General features: G+C 40.3%; 1 protein-coding gene across 1 annotated transcript; it reads right to left on the bottom strand.

Moving 5' to 3' along the window:
* Positions 1 to 16: 16 nt before the first annotated feature.
* LOC143125396 (NACHT, LRR and PYD domains-containing protein 12-like) lies at positions 17 to 14,775 on the bottom strand. Its single transcript, XM_076286808.1, has 13 exons — positions 14,688 to 14,775; positions 14,239 to 14,548; positions 12,464 to 12,554; positions 10,334 to 12,113; positions 9,920 to 10,090; positions 9,639 to 9,791; positions 9,329 to 9,499; positions 8,535 to 8,687; positions 8,228 to 8,398; positions 6,717 to 6,887; positions 5,633 to 5,806; positions 4,397 to 4,443; positions 17 to 1,191 (listed from the first exon to the last, which is right to left on the bottom strand). The coding sequence occupies exons 1-13, from the start codon at positions 14,735 to 14,737 to the stop codon at positions 626 to 628; spliced, it is 4,008 nt and encodes a 1,335-aa protein (XP_076142923.1). The 5' UTR covers positions 14,738 to 14,775; the 3' UTR covers positions 17 to 625.
* Between the last annotated feature and the right edge of the window lie 8,280 nt (positions 14,776 to 23,055).

Raw genomic sequence — 23,055 nt, 5'->3', positions numbered from 1 at the left:
CCGCATAGAGAACCACTTGTATTTCTCACTTTTATTCGGCAGCAAAAACAGATTAATGATGTTCATTGTTCACAATTTACCTTGGTCTGCATATAGGCCTAACATGTATTAACATGCTATGTAACATAAGAATACAAATAAGATACACGCATATTTTCCCAATTCAGATATGTTGTCTCTTAAATGAACATGCCAACATTTTGTCTCCTCCAGAATTAGATAAGATGATGTGATGGTTGGAACCAACTAGCCTATAGCTCCCAAAGGTGACAAAACAACTCTATATACATGTTGTGATTATGTAGTATAATTACCAACTTTTAACATTAAAAAAATCAACTCCCTGCAAATCAGGATTTCCCTTTGGCTCCCAAGTCTTAGTTTTACAACTGATGTTAAGTATTTTTATGATATTCTAATTAATTGGTTTTCCTATCAATTCTCTGTTTAGCATCTGGTTGGTGCAATCTAACTTCCAGTCTCTTCATATGCAGGGGTGTAGTGGTAAAATAAGAGGTGGGTAAACTTTGCAAGCCACTGTCAATATTTCCCATCAAAGCACAGTGGTGTTTGAACAGAAGAGTGTGAGACTCCTGCAGATGGTGTTCCTCCAGGCGTTAGGAGGTCATGTGATCTGGCACAGGGACACTGAGGAGTTAGAATCCCAAATCCAAAACCCAGGATAGAGGGGCTCAGTGAATGTGGAGTGGAACGTGTGCAGGTGGGTGAGTGTGTCAGAGGAGACACTGTAGAAGGACAGAGTACCTGCTGACCAGTCCAGGTACACTCCTACTCTGCTGGAGCCGGAGGAGGGGTCAGATATGACGGTCCTCTTGTAATTGTGCCAGACAGAGTAACTGTTACCATAGCAACTCAGACACCAAGACTGGTCATTAGCTCCAAACGCTCTTTCCTCACACTTTGCTTTCCTTCCTTTTCTTCCATTTCCTTCCTTCCTCTGGATGCGTTTATATGCCACTGCCATCTCATTCCCGCCCCTCCACTCTACCTCCCAGTAGCAGCGTCCAGTCAGACCCGCACCTGCACACAGGACCTGACAGTGGTCACCAAATCTGTCTGGGTGCTTAGGATACGGCTGCTCCTCACTCACACGTGTCGCCTTTCTGTTCCCCTCAGAGAGAGAGAGACGTCTGTGTGCTGTGTTTGGGTCCAGTGTGAGCTCACAGGCATCTGCACACAAGAAGAGAGGAGAGAACAGCCTCATCAGAACATGCATGTTGACTGTACACACACATGTAACCATAGACAGACAGTGGGTACAGTAGTGTACACCTCCCTCCTGACACCCTAAAGGAATACCCCAGCAAACACATAACGTTTAGGGAAAGTTCCCTAAAGGTTCCCGTATGCCATCATTCTGGAAAACAAGCTTATTTGCAGTCTATCCCATAGCTACATCAGAGGATACTTTGTGCGTGCAATAACCCAGTCTGAGACTGTTAGCCTAGCTTAGCATAATTGTGTGCAATAACCCAGTCTGACACTGTCTGCCCAGCTTAGCACACAATTTACTAGAAGTAAGTTAGACCAATTAAACTATAACTCCCTTTGTTAACCTAATTTAGTTAGCCTAAGTGGGCAAATATTAACACTGGTTTAATAAATGTTTATAGCATTTCCCAACTTTGCTAAGCAACAATTTTGTGTGAAATGATTTAAAAGCATGGCCCATATAGACGCTTGTCCCAAATATAAGTTCGGCGATTGAAGCAAATAAAAGCTCAGGCTATTAATCAAGTTTTTATCCATTAATCTAAATTTCACATAAAGGGCCCAGTGCCCATGAGGACCTCAATACACACCCCATCTCTCCCACTTATGTACTTATGTCCTGGTCAGACACTGCAGTTGCTCTGCACCAGATGTGTGAGCTGGGAGTCCGCTTCATGTCAGATTCAACTTGTGTTGCTATATGACTTAACTTAAGTGCTTTAAGGGTGAGGCGTCAGGGCTGTAGTACTCGAGTCCGGTCTTGGACTCGAGTCCGGACTCGAGACTGTTTTTCTATGGTCTCGGACTCGCTAGTATTTGGACTTGGTCTTGTCTCGGTCTCTGCCACTGGTCTTGCCAAATATGGCTTTTGGTCTCGACCGAGTCAAGGTGTCTTTAGGGCATAACATAAAGATGATACTTTTCGGGTCCTCTCCATTAAGATCCAACTCGAACGTATGCTTTGTGTAATGGAACTGGTGAGTCTTGCAGTCTTCAGTAATTCGTTTACATGAAGCACATATGCCGATTGAAACGGATTCCACTCAGCTAGCTAGGTGACTGGCTCAGGCTCATCATTTACTTTTAATTGCAAACAGAAAATGTCTAGCTAGCATCATGTCATTACATGCATCTATTTCCAAAGGAATGAAAGCTGTTTATACCAACTTAATATCATGTTTATCATTGTTAATATTGTGCAATACATGTGTACAAACAATGTTAGAGTTTGTGGACTAGCAATAGGCTATATTTCAATGGAGCTGGTAAAAAATATCATTATAGAGAACGTGGCCACAATGGGCTTAAAATGACAGTGCACCAATTACAAATGAGTTAAACAGCATCAAATGAGTAGTATTTCTTAAGAAGTTAATACTTACTGTGCACAATTACTGTGTCAATATTATCATTTAAATAATATAAAAGTGTTTTACTTTTACCTTTGTGGTTACTCATTAATTTTGTGATTTATGTTGTATTAAATGCCATTTAAGAAGCTTTAGTCTTTAGGAACTTTTTAATTGCGGTTAATCGAGATGAATTAATTTCAAAATATATATTTTTTAATCGTTTGACAGCCCTAGTTTATAAAAATATTGGAGGAGAAGGGGAATGGCTACACTTACAAATCCTGGGTGTTGTCACACTGTTTTTGCTTTTAGATAATAATAATAATAATAATAACCCAAAAGGATTGTCTTGATACTGTCATGCGTAAGACTTTTTTTCCTGTCCTGGACTCGGTCTTGACTCGGACTCAAACCTTTTTGGACTCGGTTTTGACTTGGTCTCGACTAGTCCTGGTCTTGGACTTGACAAAGGTGGTCTTGACTACAGCCCTGTGAGGCGTAGACAAAACATTTAATGTGTGGCAGAAGACCATTCCAAATACTGGGCGTAGCTACTGAAAAGGCCCAGTCACCCTTTTTTGAAGTGTGAGTGAGGGATTGTGAGGAGTTGTTGCGAGTAGGGCTGGGCGATATGGCTGAAAACTGTATCACGATATAAGTATTTCATATCAGTCGATATCGATAATTATTGATTTTTAAAAAAAAAAAAAAAACTGAAAATCTATTTCAGATAAGGACCAGAAGGAAAAAAGTTCAATTTAAACACTTTTATTTTAAACTTAACCTTCCTCTGATTTTAATCACCTCAGTTATCAATAAAAGCAAACAGGGAAAAGAAATAGCAACACAATCATGAAAAACACTCAATTAAATAAATGTGCACATAAGTCTAAATGAAAAGCAGCACTGGTTGAAGCCTGGAAATATTGTAAACAAAGTAGCTTAATTTGCTAGTTTATCATAGTCTACTGTTTAGACTGTTCAGTTTCCCCACGTGTGTTTAAGTTTCAAATGAATACCTTTTTTTCTTGGGACAGGCCCGTTTGAGTCTTGGAAAGTACTTTTCCATTTGCATCGGGATTGAGATGATTAGAACTTAGCAGTCAATTTGAATGCAACAGTTTTGAACAAATTTGTGCAGCTTGCTAATGATGCTAACCGGATTTAATAGCAATTTAGCCAGTCGTCTTGCACGATTGTGAATTTTTGGATAACGTGCATGCTGAGGAGGGATGCGCCTGTTGGGAGAGAGAGAGAGAGAGAGAGAGAGAGAGAGAGAGAGAGTGTTTGTGCACGGAGCAAGGACTCATTGAGTCTGTGTTGAGGTAGGCCTACTTCTATCGCCTACTCTGGTAGAGTTGCACATAGCTACAATGCAAGATATATTTAGCCTGTTTATTTATGGACAACGTAAGGAGGTGTGTGTTGCTTTTAATTATAGAATGTTCTATCGAACGTATTTTTTATTGATATCGATTACATGTCTATTGCGATACATATCGCTATCGTTTTATCGCCCAGCACTAGTTGCGAGAATGACCTGAGTGACCTAGGGGCAGAGCATGGAGATCAATCCTGCATTTTCAAACCTGAGTCAAAATAGGCACAATGTTTTTGTATCATTATCAGTTAAATGGCATCAAAAAATAACAAAGTGAAAAGAAACATGATCACACAAACACTTTCTCTCCCTCACTCTCTCTCTCTCTCTCTCTCTCTCTCTCACACACACACACACACACACACACACACACACACAAACACACACTTGTGTGTAACACATACTGTACACATCACACAAGATCACTCACATTTTCTCAGTCCTGGTTTCATCCTGCGCTCTCCTCCATGGTCATATCTGAATATGAGAGAATATTGAGAAAAAATACAGTTGAGGCACAAAAGGATGTTTACAGACAGGATATTTCTTCACAATAAAACAGAATAAAAAAGCAAACGAGCTGAATTCCAAACACACTGGACACCATCAATTTAGCTTTCCTCTTGTCTTCTAGTTTTATGGCGGTAGGCAAACAACAATTGGTTTATCATGGCCACCTTCTGAAATGGAGTGTAGGTCTGAACTTAAGTGAATCTAGTGAAATACTGGAGATCATTTAGACTCACACACCATTTCAGAGCCTGACAGTGATGCTCATTGTTCGCCAACCCCCATACATCTAGAAGACTTTTCTCCTCGCAAGATGGCACCAACTGAAAGCATTTATGTAATGCACTGACTTCTCAAACCTTTCTTAAACCCTTTCTTTATACTTATAAAGTTAAACATACTTTGCAGGGACCCTCTCCACAGTAGCATAGAAATGTAACAATATTTTGAGACAGTTAAAGTAGTGATTTACTTCAGTGTTTTTCAACCTTTTTTGTGCCACGGCACACTTTTGACACTTAAAATGTCCCACGGCACACTAACATCCTGTGTGAAGAAAAAATAAACATACCATAGCCTAAAACTTCAAATAATACACAGATATGGTCTTATTATGGCTTCTATGCAATAAAACAAAAACCCTCTGTTTCATTTGTAGGTGACTATATCTAATTTAATTGTTGTTATGAACTGGATATGTGATGATTCTGTGAATACTGGATATGGGGCCCCCGTTGTACAATGCCTGCATACCACAAATAGTGCAATCATACAATCAATGAGAGCATGTGGTTATAAATTCTTTGATGCAACAGTTGCTCTTCTGGACCAGTGAGTGACATTTGGGTAATTTTCTGCGGCACACCTGATGATCTCTCACGGCACACTAGTGTGCCCCGGCACAGTGGTTGAAAAACGCTGATTTACTTTGACATAGAAAGACTGCCCTCAAGACTATACTGTTTAGCTGTAAATATTCCAGTGTTATTCATAATTACTGATTAACATTGTTTTGGTCCCCACTGAAAATGTAAAATGTGGGTCACTGTGCAAGCTGTCCTAACCATCTGTAGCCTGGGTAGATGTGGTTGCTGGTCTTGTGTTATTAATTGTAGAACTTCTGCAATACACACACAGATAAAGACCTAGAACTCACCTGAAATCATCTAGTTTACAGTTGGGATCATTCAGTCTGTCTGTGAGCTCTTGGACACCTGAGTCTCCTAGGTGATTGTAGCTCAGATCCAGCTGTTTCAGGTAGGAGGGGTTTGATTTGAGGGCAGAGGCCAATAAAGAACAGCCCTTGTGTGTGATCAGACAACCAGATAGTCTGAAACAAGAGTTAATCTTTCCAATTAGAGAAGAAAAAAATGAATGAATACAAGGCAGAGCAAATTCAACCAGGTGGAAAATCCCATTACATTTCTTTAGAAAACAAAGTTTACTCAAATAACATGGTACACAGAATTGAGCTGTGCCTTGTTTTTAGTCCATTGACTCTTCTGGCGTGACAGTCAAGGTAGGTGTTCACAGGGGTGTAGCACAAGATCCTGGGCCCTATGCATAGGCAGTCCTTATGGCCCCCAAGCTCCCCCCCCGCTCCCTCATGCATATATTTCAGACTTTTCAAGGGCCCTCTCCCCCTTGGGGCCCTGGTAACCACTTTTACCCCCAGTTCGACTCTCCTGGGAGTTCACAACAGTCAGGAAGGACTCGCACACAGAGGGCCAAAAAGTTAAACAAAGTATTGAACATTTTCTATATAGGCAATGTGCAAAAGGGTAAAAAATGTGCAAAGTGCAGTGCACTCATATAACAAAACACATACGTGCAAAATATATTAGGCCAGAGACTAGACGTTATACAAGCAAAAGTCTCAGTGGGAATTTTGGTTGAGAAAAACAAGAACAAGAGCATTCAGGCGACAGCATTTTTACATTTTTAATGCTTCTTTATGTGTCGCGAACGGACCGATTCAGTCACACGCTACATATTGGCTACATATTCTGGATCAATTTGCTGACCATACACACCAGAATATGTATTAAACCTAAATTACACAGCTACTTACTATACCAAAAGACAATGATAGGTGACAGGATTGTACTGTCAGTTTCTCCAAAATGTAATGGTTCTAAGTGTGGACAGTAATGTAGTCCAGCACATGCTTCACAGACATTCAAAAGCTCAAACAAGGAGTCTTGTTGTGATAGCAGATATTGAAAGTCAAGTATGCAAACCTTAAAGTCTGTAGTTTACAGTTCAGGCTACTTAGTTCCACAGCGAGCAGCTGAACTCCAGAATCCTTCAGGTCATTATTACTCAGGTCCAGCTCTGTCAGGGAGACCAATGACTGCAAACCAGAGGCTACAACCTTCCAGGATTCCTCTTTTAGCCTACAGTCAGCAAGTCTGCATAAAGTGAGAGGTCAAGAAAAACCAAGTATTCACATTAGCATGACTAATAATAATAACAAAATCAATACGTCTCAGCTGACTACATGTGATCGGATCACCCAAGACGCTTCCTAAAAACTAATGGAAACAGGCCATACTGTAAGTGTGTGAGGCTACAAACGGCAAGAGGGGGTTAATTACAATCTATTAAATTAACAAGTACACCATGCAGGTTACGGTATTTTTGGCTATTGTTAGGCCTGTCGCGATATTCAATAAATCAATTAATCGCATGATAATTAAAATTAGCTCGATAATTTTTCTGGCCGCGATAAATGCCATTTGCTTGTTTGTTTTCCTCGTCTCTCTCTCCCTCTCTCGGGTCCTTAGAGTAACGATGAGTGAACCCTCATGTCAGTCACTTGTCAGTCGCATGGTGTGTGGGGAGGCGGGACTACTGGCGTATCCTACCACAGAGTGCAGCTAAAAAGCCGCGTGAGAAGTATACCGGTAGGCACTAGGCAGAGAGAAAGCTAGTTGCGAGTTCCAGTAGGCTACGCCTAATAAAGACAAAAAAGATGGAATTGTTTCTAAGCCAAACGCGACAGCTGCAGTGTGGGAGCATTTCGGATTTAAACCGAATGCCCGTGGTGAACCACTGAACGCGTGCGAGTCGGTGTGTCGCATTTGTTGGAAAACAGTCGCAATTAAAAGCGGCAACACAACAAACATGCATATGCATCTAAAACACAATCATCCGCTGCAGTTTTCCCAGTTGGGGAAAAAAACACAACAAGTGGGCCGTCTTCCTCTTCCCGAGGAAAATTCTCAGAACGACAATATTATCGCTTATCGCAATAATTTCTGAGACAATTTATCGTCCAGCAAAATTTGTTATCGTGACAGGCCTAGCTATTGTAGAGCTCCCTCTAGAGTCGTGTATATTAATATTTTACTCTGCTGTTGTAAATAGCAACAAAATGCTCTTGTTGTGGAGGTGAAGGATTAACCGCAGGCAAAAACTATCACCAAAGAGCTATATCTACTGCCAAGGTATGTTTCACGATGTTTGTATGTTTCACGATTCTCGTGAGATTTGTCGGGCCGCTGTTTTTGAAGTTGCAAGGCTGGTTTTCTCGGTAACGACTACATCTATGCCATATAGCTAAGTGAACGATTTGCCTATTACAAGTTCATTTACAATCAAATTGGCTTCGTAAAGATTATATTAAGGTGAAAATCTTGCATAGTGTACCTTTAAAGTGACTTTTTAGGGTCAGTGCGAGAAAAATCTTATATTGGGTGATCTTGGACCCTGGTTCTCAAATTTGATTACCGTCTTTTGCATTACCAACCTCAGTTTCTCCAGTTGGCAGTTTGTGTTTCCAAGATGAGAGAGAAGCTTCTCTTCTGATCTTTGCAAATCACAGCCACTCAAATCAAATTCAATCAGTTGAGAAATACATGACTGCAAAACTGTGGTAACAACCACACAGGAGCTGTGCTTGAGTCTACAGCTGATGAGTCTATTAGGAGAGAGAAAAACACTATAAACAGCATGTCCTCTATGGCCCCTATGTTCCCAAGTACGCCAGAAATAAAGACGCTGGCTGTTTATTAAACACACCAGAAAGAACCTGTGTATTGTGCAAAAATACAGACCTTACTTTACAGTCTTGATTCAGTGGTTGATGGAGCAGTTCTACTCCACAGTCCTGAAGCTCACTGTCACTGATGTCCAGTTCTCTTAGGTGGGAGTTTGTCTCTTGAAGAGTCAAGGCTAAAAATCTCCCTCTCAATTTACAGCCAACAAGTCTGTAAATAAAAAAAAACATAAACCATGTAACAGGGAATCACAAATTGTTAAATCTGAGAGGCAATATCAACCAAGAGTAAAAACAGTACTGATGCTGTGATGTTGCGTTGCCACTTACAGTTTGGAACAACTTGATGAAAACTAACGCATGGCCAATTAAGGTCAATTAATGGCACCGAATGTTCATCCATTTAGTCAAACCATTTTTCCATGAGCCAGCTGTTAGTTTGCACTCACACAATCCAGTGGTCATGAACTTCAGACACTAATGCTTTTACTATTTCATATAGATCATTAGAATGGTTGTATGGCATCTTCTATGAACAAATACCTCCACAGGGTTGTGTTTTCACCAAGAGCAGCCCATAGACAGTGATTTATGTTAAGATTAAATGACAAAATGCTTTTATTGAGAAAATGGGAAACATCACCAAGGACCAGAGGTGAGCATCCTGGGTTCAGAATGTAGAAATCCTGCCATGTACACAGGTACATCACAAAAAAGTTCCTTTTTTCATAATGTATTTCAAAAAATGTATATTTTATATATTCTCTAGGTTGTTTTGTTTTATCTTGATAATTATGCCTTACAGCTCATGAAAAAAAATAGTACCTCAAAATATTTATAACAATTACTCACCTCAATATCTCCAGTTGGCATTTTGGGTTTCTAAGACCAGAGAGCAGCTTCTCTTCTGATGTCTGCAGATCACAGCCACTCATGTCCAACTCACTCAGTTGAGACATACATGCCTCCAAAACTGAGGCCACAATGTCACAGGCGCTTTGCTTGAGTCTACAGCTGATAAGTCTATAATGAGGGAGAAAAAACACTATAAACATCTATGTCCTTTCATTCCTTATGTGAAATGTCTGTAAACAAAATAATTATGTGGATTGTTTTAGTTCAAACACAAAGAAAAGACAAAAAAACAAAGAAAATGGCAGACCTCACTTTACAGTCATGATTTAGTGCTTGATGGAGCAGATCTCCTCCACAGTCCTGAAGCTCACTGTCACTGATGTCCAGCTCTCTTAGGTAGGAGTTTGCCCACTGAAGAGTCAATGCCAAAAATCTTCCTCTCAGTTTACAACCAACAAAACTGTAAAAAGAGCCATGCAATAGAGAATCACAAATAGAGAAATCAGAGAGGACGTCTTATTGTTTGGTTAACACAAACTAGAGTTAACATACGATGTGCTTGCCAACACAACCTGCAATATTACTGACCTTAGTTTCTCCAGTTTGCAGTTTGGACTCTGAAGAGCAGAGAGCAGCTTTTCTCCTGACTTCTGCAGGTCATTATAACGCAGGTCCAGATCTCTTAAAGGGGAGTTTGAAGACTGCAGAGCTGAGGCCACAACCTCGTAAGACTTTTCTGTTAGATCAAAGCCAGCAAGTCTGCAAGAGACAGGAGAAGAAAACACATAATCTGTCCCAATGCCTTTAAGGATACATGATAAGTGTCCACGGTACACTAGACTAGTGTCAAACAAGGCGCTGCCTATACAATACTTTTTCATGTTCATTATATCCATACTCTTGGTGGTATACATTTCTCAGATTGGATGTAAATGTATTTGTATATTAATTTGTTCCAGACAAAAATTCAGCATCAATTACAAATGCATAAACTTAACTCACACAGCCTTCCTGCAGCATCTCACAGCTGGCACCAGTCTCCTCCGCCCCTCCTCTGAGGTTTTATATTTCCTCAAGTCCAACTCATCCAGCACCTCCTTGGACATCAGAAGCATGTAGGCCAGGGCTGAGCAGTGAGCCAGTGAGAGCTGTTTCACGGCACCTTTCTCTGCCTTCAGGAAAGCCTGGATTTCATCATGGACAGAAGAGTCATGCATTTCCACCAGGCAGTGGAGCACATTGACGCACCTCTCAAGGGAGATATTTGACTTGTGCATCACCTTCAGGTTCTTGATTGTTTTCTTCACACTCTCTGGGCTGCTGTGTATGTGTGTCAGGAGGCCTAGCAAAAGTCTCTGATTTGACACCAGAGAAATGCCATGAAGGAAACGAACAAACAAATCAAGGTGTCCATTCTTGCTTTCCAAAGCTTTGTTCACTGAAATTTTCAACAGCTCATCTAGAGGCATATCAGACTTGGACTTTCTACCAAGAAATGGTTCCAGGGCCACAATATTATTACTCACATACGAGGCAAACAGATGAAGTGCAGCAAGAAACTCCTGGATGCTCAGATGTGCAAAGCAGTAAACCTTCTTCTGGGCAACCTCACATTCCTCCCTGAAGATCTCAGTGCACATTCCGGAGTACACTGTTGCTTCACTGACATTAATGCCACACTCTCTCAGGTCTTCCTCATAGAACATAAGATTCCTATTCTTCAGATGCTTGAAAGCCAGCTCTGCCAGTTTCAATATGACACCCCTATGAGATTCCAGGAGCCTCTGTCTATCTGTCTCACTTTCATCTTGATACTTCTGGTTCTTCCTGGTGGTCTGGATGAGCAGAAAGTGTATTAACATCTCAGTCAGGGTTTTGGGGGCATCCTTCTCAGAATCCTGTTCCAGTATCTGCTGAAGGACAATGGCTGAGATCCAACAGAAGACTGGCATGTGGCACATAATGTGAAGGTTCCTAGTTGACTTAATGTGTGAGATAATTCTGTTGGCTTGATTCTGGTCACTGATCTTCTGGCTAAAGTACTCTTCCTTCTTTGAATCATTGAACCCTCGTACTTCTGTCACCTGACTGATACACCGAGAAGGGATCTGACTAGCAGCTGCTGGTCGGGAGGTTATCCAGACGAGAGCAGAGGGAAGCAGAGTTCCCTGAATGAGGCTCGTTACCAGCACATCCACTGATGATGTTTGTGTCACATCAGACAACTTCTGATTCTTTTGGAAATTCAATGGAAATCGACTCTCATCAAGACCATCAAAGATAAACACAATGTGGCAGTCTTTGTATTCATTATCCTGTAGCTCCCTAAGCTCAGGGTGGAAGTCAAGCAGGAGCCTGTGAAGACTGTACTGATCATGTTTGATCAAATTCAGCTCACAAAACGGAAGCACAAACATGAAATCTACATCCTGGTTAGCTCTCTCCTCTGCCCAGTCAAGGATGAACTTCAGCACTGAGACGGTTTTTCCAATGCCAGCGATCCCCTTGGTCATGACCATTCTGATGTGTCTCTCTTGTCCGGGTAAGGGCTTGAAGATATCACTGCAGTTGATTGCTGTGTCCTCTGTAGTTCGTGCCCTTAATGCTGAATCTACTTGCCAAATTTCATGCTCATTATTTACCCTCTCACTCTCTCCCGCTGTGATGTAGAGCTCTGTGTTGATCTCATTAGGGAGTGGGTGAGTCCCTGACCTTATCCTTTCACACCTCCTCTTCATGCTGGCCCTATGGGTCATCAGTACTCTGGTCAGGACATGGACATCTATTTGGCCATGAAATAAACAAACGAACAAACAAACAAACAATGTTGATAAAACAAACATGAAATAAACAAAAAAAGAGATGACCATCAGCCATAACATATTAAATGTGTCTAAATTGTTTTTAAGTAGAAATAAATTGGATTGGTTCTTTTTTAATATGTCAACACCATTTTGTGTGTTTAGAGAAATTATCTCTTCTATCCATGCCCTAGCCCTGCTCTTGGACAGATGGAAACACTTACAAAACAGATACAAACAAATGTTTTTTTTAAATTAATTGTTTATAACCTAGGGCCTTGCTATTGGTATGTGTTATTTAAGAAAAGTTGAAATAAACATTGCAACTCACCTGTCAGTTTGGCCCTTTTGATGGGGACATGCTCTGTTAGGGGTTGTTTGCTGCCTACTGCATAGTCATCCAAAGTGGGCTCTGGAGAAATCTGTGGCACATGTGTGCGTGGATATACAGCGGGGAAAATAAATATTGAACACGTCAACATTTTTTTCAGTAAGTATACTCCCAATGAGGCTATTTGCATGAAATTTTCACAAGACATTAGTATTAACTCAGATAATCCACCCATATAAAAAAATCCAAACATTAAAGTCCATAGGTAGAGTTATGTGTAATAAAGTGGAATGATACAGGAAAAAAGTATTGAACACGCCTGCTGAAATTTCTTAAATACTTTGTGGAAAAGCCTTTATTCGTAATGACAGCTTCAAGGCATTTCCTGTTTGACGAAACTAATTAGTCACATTATTCTGGTGTGTGTTTGGCCCATTATTTTAAACAGATAGTCATTTAATATTGAAGATTCCAGGGGTCCCTCTTGTGAATCCTGAACTTCCAAAACTGTTCAATTGGATTGAAGTCAGGGCCTCGATTTCCTTTCTCTGAAAACAATTGAGAGTTTCCTTTGCTGAATGGTTTGGATACTTGTCCTGCTGAAGGTCTAGCCATGTCTCATCCTCATCATCCTGGTGGATGTAAAGATTCTCCCGGAACAAAATGACTCCATGCATCATTCCTTCAACTGTATGAAGTCTGTTAGTACCATGAGATGAAAAACAGTCCACACCATGATGCCACCACCTCCAAACCCCGCTGTTGATAGGATATTTTTAGGGTGTTGCACAGTGCCATTTCTCCTCCAAATATGGTGTGTAGTATGACATCCAAAAAGATCAATATTTGCTCTTGCCTGACCAGAATACATTCTCTCAGCATTTCATAGGGTTGTCCAAATGTTGTGTAGCAAACTTTCAACAAGCTTTGACATGTTTTTCTTCAGCAATAGAGTCATGCGGGATGAGCGTGCATAGAGGCCATGGCGGTGGAGTGCATTACCTATGATTTTCTCTGTAACAATTGTACCTGCTGCCTCCAAATCTTTCTGGAGCTTTCTCAGAGTGGTCCTTGGCTCTTGGGCTACTCTTCTGACTATCCTTCTGACTTCCTGGTCAGAAATCTTGCAAGGAGATCCTGTGCATGGCCAGTTGATGATGCAGTGATGTTCCTTCCACTTGCAGATAATGGCTCCAATACTGCTTGCTGGATGATTCTGAAGTTTTGAAGTGCATCCAGAAGTCCAGTTCCATTGATATGTTTTGCAACAATAAGGTTGCAAAGGTCTTGGAAGAGCTCTTTGCTTTTACGCATCATGAAATGTTTCTTGTGTGACACCTTGGTAACAAAAAACCTTTTTATAGCCCACCAGTATGTACTAACCCAGCTTATATCAATTTGCACAGATAGGAGGGATAATTTCTCTAATTACTGATAAATTCCAGTTTGTTCCTTGCCATTCCTTGCGTTTGTGTACTGCTTTTTCTTAGCGTGTTCAATACTTTTTCCCTGTGCCATTCCACTTTTTTACTCATAACTCTACTTTTAGACATTAATGTTTGGATTTTTATACATGTGTGGATTACCTAAGTTAATACTAATGTCCGGTGAAAATTTCATGTGAATAGCCTCACTGGAAGTATATTTACTGAAAAAAATGTTGACGTGTTCAATACTTATTTTCCCCGCTGTAGAGGGTGCTGCCCCACCTCTGTGTGTGGGTATGGAGAGTGCTGCCCCACATGTGTGTGTGGATATAGAGGGTGCTGCCTCACCTCTGTGTGTGGGTATGGAGGAACTTGTGCCATGGTAGTAGATGGGTATTGTTGATGTTGTGACATTTCTCTGTCTTGGTATGGAGAAGGTTGTGACATTGCTGTATGTCGGTATAAGTGGGGTTGTGTTCTGAAAATCTTTCTGCATTGGGGACAGCTGTAGTTTCCTGATAGACCAGACTGGCTCCCGTAGCTGCTGATGCACTGCCTGCAGAAACTGTGTCCACATCTGGTGATGACTGGGTCCCTCAGTAGCTGCTCACACACTCCACACCTGGACTGATCCTGGGTCAAGACGTTCCTCAAAACACTGTGAAGTCAATAAATATTGAACACTGTGGATCAAATATATGGAATTCACTGGCCCCTAACCCCCAAACATCACCTTGTGAAATGTGTGAGTGTGTGTGAGTTATAGGCTAAACATTAACTAAAGTTCGAGAACTTACCGATCCATTGGCTCAGGTGATCCTGTGTTGAGGTTGAGAGATTTATCCATGGGGCTCCTCGGTTTCCACACTAACACATTTGGTCCTGGACATGCTATTCAGTAAAATAATCACACACATGTCACACACACACACACACACACACACACACATATACATTACACACAGTGTTGGGGAGTAACGAGTTGCGGGTTAGGAGAGTTTCAATTGCACAGGAGGGAGAGGGAGGGAGGGAGTAGCGAGTTAGCTCTCTGTTTTGTTTGAACGTCAACAGAAGTGACGTCACCCGCTGATACAACCTTTAAAAGCCAATTTTTAATTGGCTGCCCAGTCAAGGAACTTCTGCACAGAGACAGTTTTTTCCAATGCCAGCAATCCCCTTGGTCATGAGGGGTCATCTTTTAAGCACTTATAGCTATGGAAAGACACTGCTCTTAGCATATTTCTGTTCATGTTTAAATTCATTAGCATTTATACTGGACACAAACACAACTTCATGCGCAAACGCTGACGCTGTACATTTAATCACATCATGTTTGGTTGAAGGCATGCACAAGGATGCATGTAGGCCTATTGACTTCAAAATTAGGCAAAACAAAGGGGGTGATGCAGTATTTTATAGAAATATTCGATTTGGATATTCAGTCTTGATGCCACAGAATGCCACTTGATGCCACAGAATGTAGGATTTTTTCCCGTTTCGGAGACAGCCTTTGTGACCAGAATTAATGATCTCACAGTAAAACGAGTTAAGTCTGACTTCAAATTAAATTATTATAGGCTAATCTTAATTCTTGTAGGCCTAATGAAGGATTTTAATAGCCCTAAACAAACAAACGTGACATCGTGTGCAGTCGCGCTGTGCCTTTAAGTTGTTGACAGACCGACAGTCCTATGTCATGTTATTGATTAACGTTTGCCAAAGTCAAACTGAAAACTTTAACTGAATCGTCCCACTTCTGCTTCTGACTCGATCGTGCCGTAGACTGTTTCATAGGGTGATTTCACGCCTGTCCCGTCACGAACCCTATTTCATGTCAAAATGGCTGCTGTGAAAATGGTCTGTTACCATGCATTTTCGAGTGCCTCCCAGCCAGCCAGTCACAGACTATACAATTCATGAACGTTAACTGTAACAAAAACCGTAGTCTTTCTACAATGATGTGGCATAGAATAGTAGGATAGGCTACATTACTTATAGCGGTGTAGCGCTTCCCACCACGAAGGACTGGGTATTCTCGTAGCCTACTTTCGTTTTTACCTGCTCCGTAGGCCTAGGCTACGCAACGCTAGGGCAGGCTCTATGGAAAAATAAAACTCTGCTTCCATCTAGCGGTGAACGGATGGTGTGAAAATGGTGAGATGCCGCTGAAACTGATCTGTACCTATTGTATTGTCATAATGATAGGTTATGTTCCTACTTCCTAATTCCTTAATAAACAGAAATAAGTTTAGATTAAAATGAATGGCTACACCACTGTGTGTATGGTAATATTTTCCCTAACCAGTCTTTATTACACAAACGCAAGAGGCAAGCAAACATAGTAGCAAACTGCTACTGCTACTAAAATGTTTATATATAGTCCATGAGCCACAGGGGGTCGTCACTACCACTTGGGGGGGCAAATTCTCACTATATTTTTCTGAAAGCTACATATCTCTGGAGTATAAAATGGTATGATAGCAAGTTGGATCTTGTAGCTTTGTGGCTGTACAGGCCTTCAAAGTTGACCTCTGATTTAAAAAAAAGGAAATTCCGCCTATTGGCTTTTTTTGTTAAAACACTCATAAGAGCCCAGAAAATAATCCAAATCTTATTATTACTGATGCATATGTGGGGTTTGATGTTGGCATACATATTTTGACTCATTCTGTGATTTTGCTCTTCATTTTGGTTGATAAAATTCAAGATTTATGTGCAAAAAAAAGCTAATTTGAGTTTTTTCAGAGCAACATGTTATGCAATACCTGAATGCAGACCTTATTGATCATTACTATTCTACCTTCCTTACTTTCAATTGCGAGTTGAAATTAATGTTAAATGATGACATACATAGGTCTGCAGTACAAATGTTTATTTAAATTGTAGCTGAAACGAGTACAAAGGATCTTTAATTTATTCATTGAATTCATCATCGTCAGAACAGGAGCACAGAGGATGCCATCTCTATGGCACTTCACTCTGCCCTGTCCCACCTTGACAATAGCAACACCTATGTAAGAATGCTGTTCATTGACTTCAGCTCAGCGTTCAACACCATCATCCCCTCCAAACAGATCACCAAACTCAGTGAACTGGGCATCAATACCTCCCTCTGTAACTGGATTCTGGACTACTTGTATTGCATTCATTGTGTCTACACTTGAGATAAATAAGTTTGGTTTTTCTTTTATCACATACACATATATTGGTAGATTTTTCTTTACCTTGACATGTTTCCACTTATACTTCCATCTTCATCAGAAGGTCACACGGTGGAGTAGTGTGATGCGTTTTTATCAGCTGATGTTGTTACGGAGGTGTGATCCACCTGTCAGTTTTTTGACAGGTGGACCACACCTCCTGCTGTCAGTCAGCCGCCCCCCAGTACGGCACTCCAGGTATGGGAGAGCATATATGCTCCCTCATCTCTGTTCATCGTCTTTGGGCTCCGCTTTCTTATTTCAATCGCCTCCTTTATCCAGCGGTGGTATCGGTTGTTCTCTTGCTTAATGACTCTGGCATGCAGGAGGTGTGGTCCACCTGTCAAAAAACTGACAGGTGGATCACACCTCGGTAACAACATCAGCTGATAAAAACGTGTCACACTACTCCACCGTGTGACCTTCTGATGAAGACGGAAGTATACGTTGAAACATGTCAAGGTAAAGAAAAAACATCTACCAATATATGTGTCTGTGATAAAAGAAAAACCAAACTTATGGATTCTGGACTTCCTAACCAACAGACCTCAGTCTGTTAGGTTAGATAATCGCACCTCCTCAACCATCGAACACCAGTGTACCACAGGGATGTGTGCTGAGCCCTCTCCTCTACTCCCTCTTCACCTACGACTGCACACCTGTACATGGCTAACACCATTGTCAAGTTTGCAGATGACACTACGGTGATTGGGCTCATCAGCAATAATGATGAGACGGCCTACAGGCCCAGCACCTAACATCGTGGTGCACTGATAACAACCTGGCTCTCAACACCAAGAAGACCAAAGAGCTCATTGTGGACTTTAGGAACTCTAAAGCTAGCACACACACCCATTCTCATCAACAGGACTGAGGTGGAGCATGTCACCAGCTTCAAGTTTCTGGGTGTCCACATCTCTGAGGACCTCTCTTGGACCCTCAATACCTCTACCCTGATCAAAAAGGCTCACCAGCGTCTCTTCTTTCTGAGGTCCATCTGTCTCCTCAGATCCTGGAGAACGTCTACCACTGCAACATCGAGAGCATCCTCACCAACTGTGTCACAGTTTGGTATGGCAACTGCTCTGCCCATGACCGGAAAGCACTGCAGAGGGTGGTGAAATCTGCCCAACACATCACCGGTTCCTCACTCCCCTCCATCGAGGCCATCCAGGGCAAGCGATGCTTGCGTAAGGCGCGCATCATCAAAGACTGCTCTCACCCCAACCACAGACTGTTCACCCTACTCCCCTCCGGGAGGCGTTACAGGTCTCTCCGCATCCGAACCAGCAGGTTCAGAGGAAGCTTCTTTCCTGCGGCTGTCACCCTACTGAACTCTAGCTCTGCATCCCGGTGACATCCAACAAACTAAGCCCCCATCACCCCCTGCCCCGCCCCCGCCTGATGGCTCCTTGCCTGTGCCTGTTGAGGTGTCCACGACCATGGCAACCTTGACAGGGACAACAAGGAGGTGGACATCCCCTAGCCCCCCCCCCCCCCCCCCCCACAACTGCACTACCCTATCCCACCCATCTATTTATTTACAAATGTACATACTGTAATTACACTTATACTGAACATAGCCATATTCTACTGCTTTTCATCCTGCACATACACTTATTATTAATACTGTAATGTTACTGTTTCTGCACTACAATGGTACTGTTACCACACTGCACATAGTTGTACATACTGTACATATCTGTCTATATGGTTCATACTAAATATCCATATTTATTCAGTTTTTCTGTAATATATTTTGTTAATACACTGCATATATCTATATTGTTCTACTATAATGGTACCGCCACTACATTGCACATACCTGTACATGTTGTTCATACATTGTTCATATTACAGTACATAGCCAAATTTATTCTGCTCTTATAAGGTAACTGCTAATACACTGCACATATTTATATTTAATTTATGCTACTCTAAACCACCTTCTGCAAAACAACTGTATACTACTGTCTACACGGCACTATATTTCTTGTCCTGTCTATGCACCACCTGCCTATACTATGTATATCACATTGCACTTTTCTGCTTTTTTGCACTTCTGATTAGACGCAAACTGCATTTCGTTGTCTCTGTACTTGTTCTCTGCTCAATGACAATAAAGTTAAATCTAATCTAATTTAATCTAAAAAATTATCTGCCTCTGCTTTGCCTCTTTACGGATCATGCTATGAATAGCAGCAGCAATGTCTGCATAAGTTGAGACATTGTTATTGACCTTCTGGACCAGAGACATCCCATCAATGATTGTTGCTGTATTATATTCATCTGGAAGATTATCTGATAGTGATGCAAGTTTCTGCAAATGCTTTGCAAGTGCTGCTTTAGAGGTTTTCCTTGGGGTCCCCTCAGGTGTCGCCAATGACCATGGTTAAGGTCCAAGAGGGTGACAAAAGACTTCTCTCATGTCCAGTCTTTAACATGATGGTCTTGCCATGTGCCTGTGTTTTCTTTTTTGACTCATGCGCGTAAATGTCTTTAATTTTTGCTTTGTCAATGTATCATGGAATTTGTGCTTAGGTGTATCTGACTCCAGCCTCTATGTCATGATCTTTGCCTGTAGTATGAGCCTGAATCAGATCATCCCTAACCTCTTGTGTTGCTTTGCCTACTGTAGATATGCAAATGAACTCATGTTCCTCTGAAAATGGATTGATCCAATTTCAGTTTCTGTCTCATCAGATCTAACTGTGTAGAATTTTTTAAACTGTTGTAAATGTATGTACTTGTATCAAGTCTTGGAAAATAGTTATTATTTCTTTTCAATGGAAATGATTTTAACATCAGATGAAAGTATGATAATAATAATAATTGTACATAATGATAACAATGTGTAAAGTATGAATATTTTCACCAACCAGTTCATCTACATCTCATTCCCACATTCTTACTAGTCAAAAGTACAACTGAAATGTATAATGTAGATCATTTTAGCACCTGTGATGCAATTACCATAATTTCCCAACTATTAGCTGCAGCTTATACATTGATTTTGCTAAATTTCTTCAGCTATGGGGTTAATACACGGGGGCAGTTAATATGGTATATGGTTTTGTTTCTTTTAACTTGCATAAAAACACTGTCCTGTGGCTTATACACAATACGGCTAATACACAGGAAATGACTATGTATTTCATGTGCCCTGGACATTATAAAATTATAATATTTATGTTAAGCTGGGTACATGTGGTGATGTGAACAATTTTCATATGGTATTCCTTGAATGTAAAGGTAATATGTGATTGGTAATCATGATGTTTTGATCTCTTGGAATATCTCTTATGGGTAGTTTCAATAAAATACTAATTTACTGAATTTTGGGGTGTTTCCGAATAGTACATTTACAAATAGTAAATACATTGCAATGCAGACCTATGTAATCATTTGTATTTCAAGTCTCTGCTGGGAGGTAGGAAGGTATAAATGCATTGATTAATGAGGTAGTGGGCATTTCAATTAGTGCTGCAACACGTTGTGAAAAGGTAGATTTGCTCATTATTACACATAAATCTTGAATTTTATCAACCAAAATGAAGGGCAAAATCACATAATGATTCAAAATATGTATGCCAACATCAAACACCACATATGCATCATAATGAGGTTTGGATTATTTTCTGGGCTCTTATGAGTGGTTTAACAAAAAAAAGCCAATAGGCGGAATTTACTTTTTTCAAATCAGAGGTCAACTTTGAAGGCCTGTACAGCCACAAAGCTACAAGATCCAACTTGCTATCATACCATTTTATACTCCAGAGATATGTAGCTTTCAAAAAAATATAGTGAGAATTTGCCCCCCCAAGTGGTAGTGACACGCCCCTTTTTGGGCCTGTGGCTCATGGACTAATACAGTACCCTCCAGATTTATTGGCACCTCTACTAAAGTCGACTACCGGTATAAAAAATAATCTGTTGGTGATTGAAAACACAATGAAAAAGGAAAATCTCATAAAGAAACAAATATTTTTAACGAAAACACAACGTTGCTCACAATTATTGGCACCCCTGAAAAAACGTATACAAAACCTAACAGAAGCATTTTCCAGTCTAATTTCTAAATTTATTTAAGTTAATCAGAGTGTCTGAACTTTCATAAGTAGTTCATGACTTTCTTTTTCACTATGGTATGAAAATAAAGTCACACAGAGGCTAAATCCTCTAGTCATTTTTCAACATCAGAAAGACAAGAGAATACACTAAATTCAAATACATTCAAATAAAAAGAACGTGTGTTAACATTCAGGAAATGTCTATAAAAACTAGGTACTTTGTTGAAAATGCCTATATTTACAGTTAAAACAATGATTAAAAGGCTCTAATAAACTGAGAATGTGCCAAACATGCTTGGACAAAGACCCATGGTTATCTTGCCCACGCGCACAGTAGCCTATGTATTCATCAGGTCAATTAAACAAAACCAATGGTTTACTGAACACAAAATCAAGCTTCTGCCATTGCCATCTCAGTCCCCTGATCTAAACTCCATAGAAATTGTATTCTCCAACTTTATGGGGTGTCATAGAAGAATATTACTGTTTTATTGGCAAAGGGAGGCTTAAGAAGGTATTACAAGCAGGGCCACCAATAATTGTGAGCGACGTGTTTTTGTTAAAAATATTTATTTCTTTATGAGATTTGTCTTTTTCTCAAAATAAATGTGCTTACCTCCAAGGTTGTGTAGCACCCCTCTACTCTACTTAATAATAAATTGTACTTTAAAGTAAAAGGAGGTGCTTCTATGGGTTACTGTTAAGTTTAGGCCAGTTCTAGGTTCGGCATTAAGGGGGGAGTAAATTGACAAGGACACCAGTATGTAAAATGTTATAAATAAATAATGCAGGTTTATTAAATGCAAGAATATCTTTTCTCTAAGAGAAAAGAAGAGAAAATATTAGTAAATAGAAAATAAATAGTAAATAAATACAAAACCCTATAAAATAATAAAAGAGCTCTTAAAAATTCAAAGTATCAAATCAATAGTAAAAAACTCAAATGTCCAAAAGAAAAGAAATACCCGGGTAAGGTGGTGTGAGTGTACAATGTCAGTGTATGTGTGAAGGCTTATCTGTATCCAGGGAACAGATCCAAGGGGTTGGTTATCCAGTATGAAAGGGCAGTTCAAGGGGTTGGTTATCCAGTTGGTTATCCAGTATGAAAGGGCAGTTCAAGGGGTTGGTTATCCAGTATGAAAGGGTAGAACAGTTCAATCGATCCAAGGGGACTGACTCGCCATCCAGTGTTCCAGTGTACATAAAAAACCAATCTGCATACAGCAGTTTGAGAATACAATTAAGGTTATATATTCAATATCAAAGTCGTAAGATATCATTAAATTCCAATTGAACTACAATTCCAGTTCAATTAAGTCCTATTAACTTAGCTAGGCACAAACTACGACGTTAGCGTCGCTGGTAATGAGAGAGAAGAGGTGCCGTTCTCACTCACACACACACACAGGCTACTACTGTGCGCGCTCCTCTAAACATTCTAATATTAACGTCTCCTATCTCTTAGGAGTTCGTTACTACCAACGATCATATATTTAAAATCATGTAATTCAATATATTCATTAACAACTTCTCTATTACTCAAAAACATACTTAAAGACAATATCGTTACAATAGCAGCACTTAAAAGGACAATCAAATAAAACATATCTCCGATTGGTTTTTGATTAGTTAGCTCAGTTTTCTAGTATGCTAATCATCCTATTGACTTGAATGTACTATCAGCTAAGGGTGCTAATTACTCGCTAGCAGAATGCTAGCGAAGTATTTTAACTCACCGGAGTTCGAGATTCAAACAACACAGGTCTTCAACAATCTGTAGAAAAATAGATATAAGGAAAAGTAAAATGATTCAATACGATCAATAGATTTAGAAAAAGTTAGATTAGAGTTAGATAAAGTTATTATTAATTTTCTTAAGAGGATTATCAGTAACG

This window comes from Alosa pseudoharengus, unplaced genomic scaffold, assembly GCF_046254945.1.
Source record: "Alosa pseudoharengus isolate Yale_2024_CS ecotype anadromous, Long Island Sound unplaced genomic scaffold, YU_APseudo_1.1 YU_APseudo_1.1_scf_1, whole genome shotgun sequence".
Classification (NCBI taxonomy): Eukaryota; Metazoa; Chordata; class Actinopteri; order Clupeiformes; family Clupeidae; genus Alosa; species Alosa pseudoharengus.
This window is presented reverse-complemented; position numbering and strand designations above follow the sequence as displayed.

Excerpts from the sequence above, each read along its gene's own strand:
- LOC143125396 (XM_076286808.1), bottom strand. The coding sequence starts at position 14,737 with ATGGATAAATCTCTCAACCTCAACACAGGATCACCTGAGCCAATGGAT. Across the intron at positions 9,792-9,919 it reads TGCAAACTGGAGAAACTAAG|TTTTGTTGGTTGTAAACTGA; the intron begins GTCAGTAATATT and ends CTCTTTTTACAG. Across the intron at positions 8,399-8,534 it reads AATCAAGACTGTAAAGTAAG|ACTCATCAGCTGTAGACTCA; the intron begins GTCTGTATTTTT and ends CTCTCCTAATAG.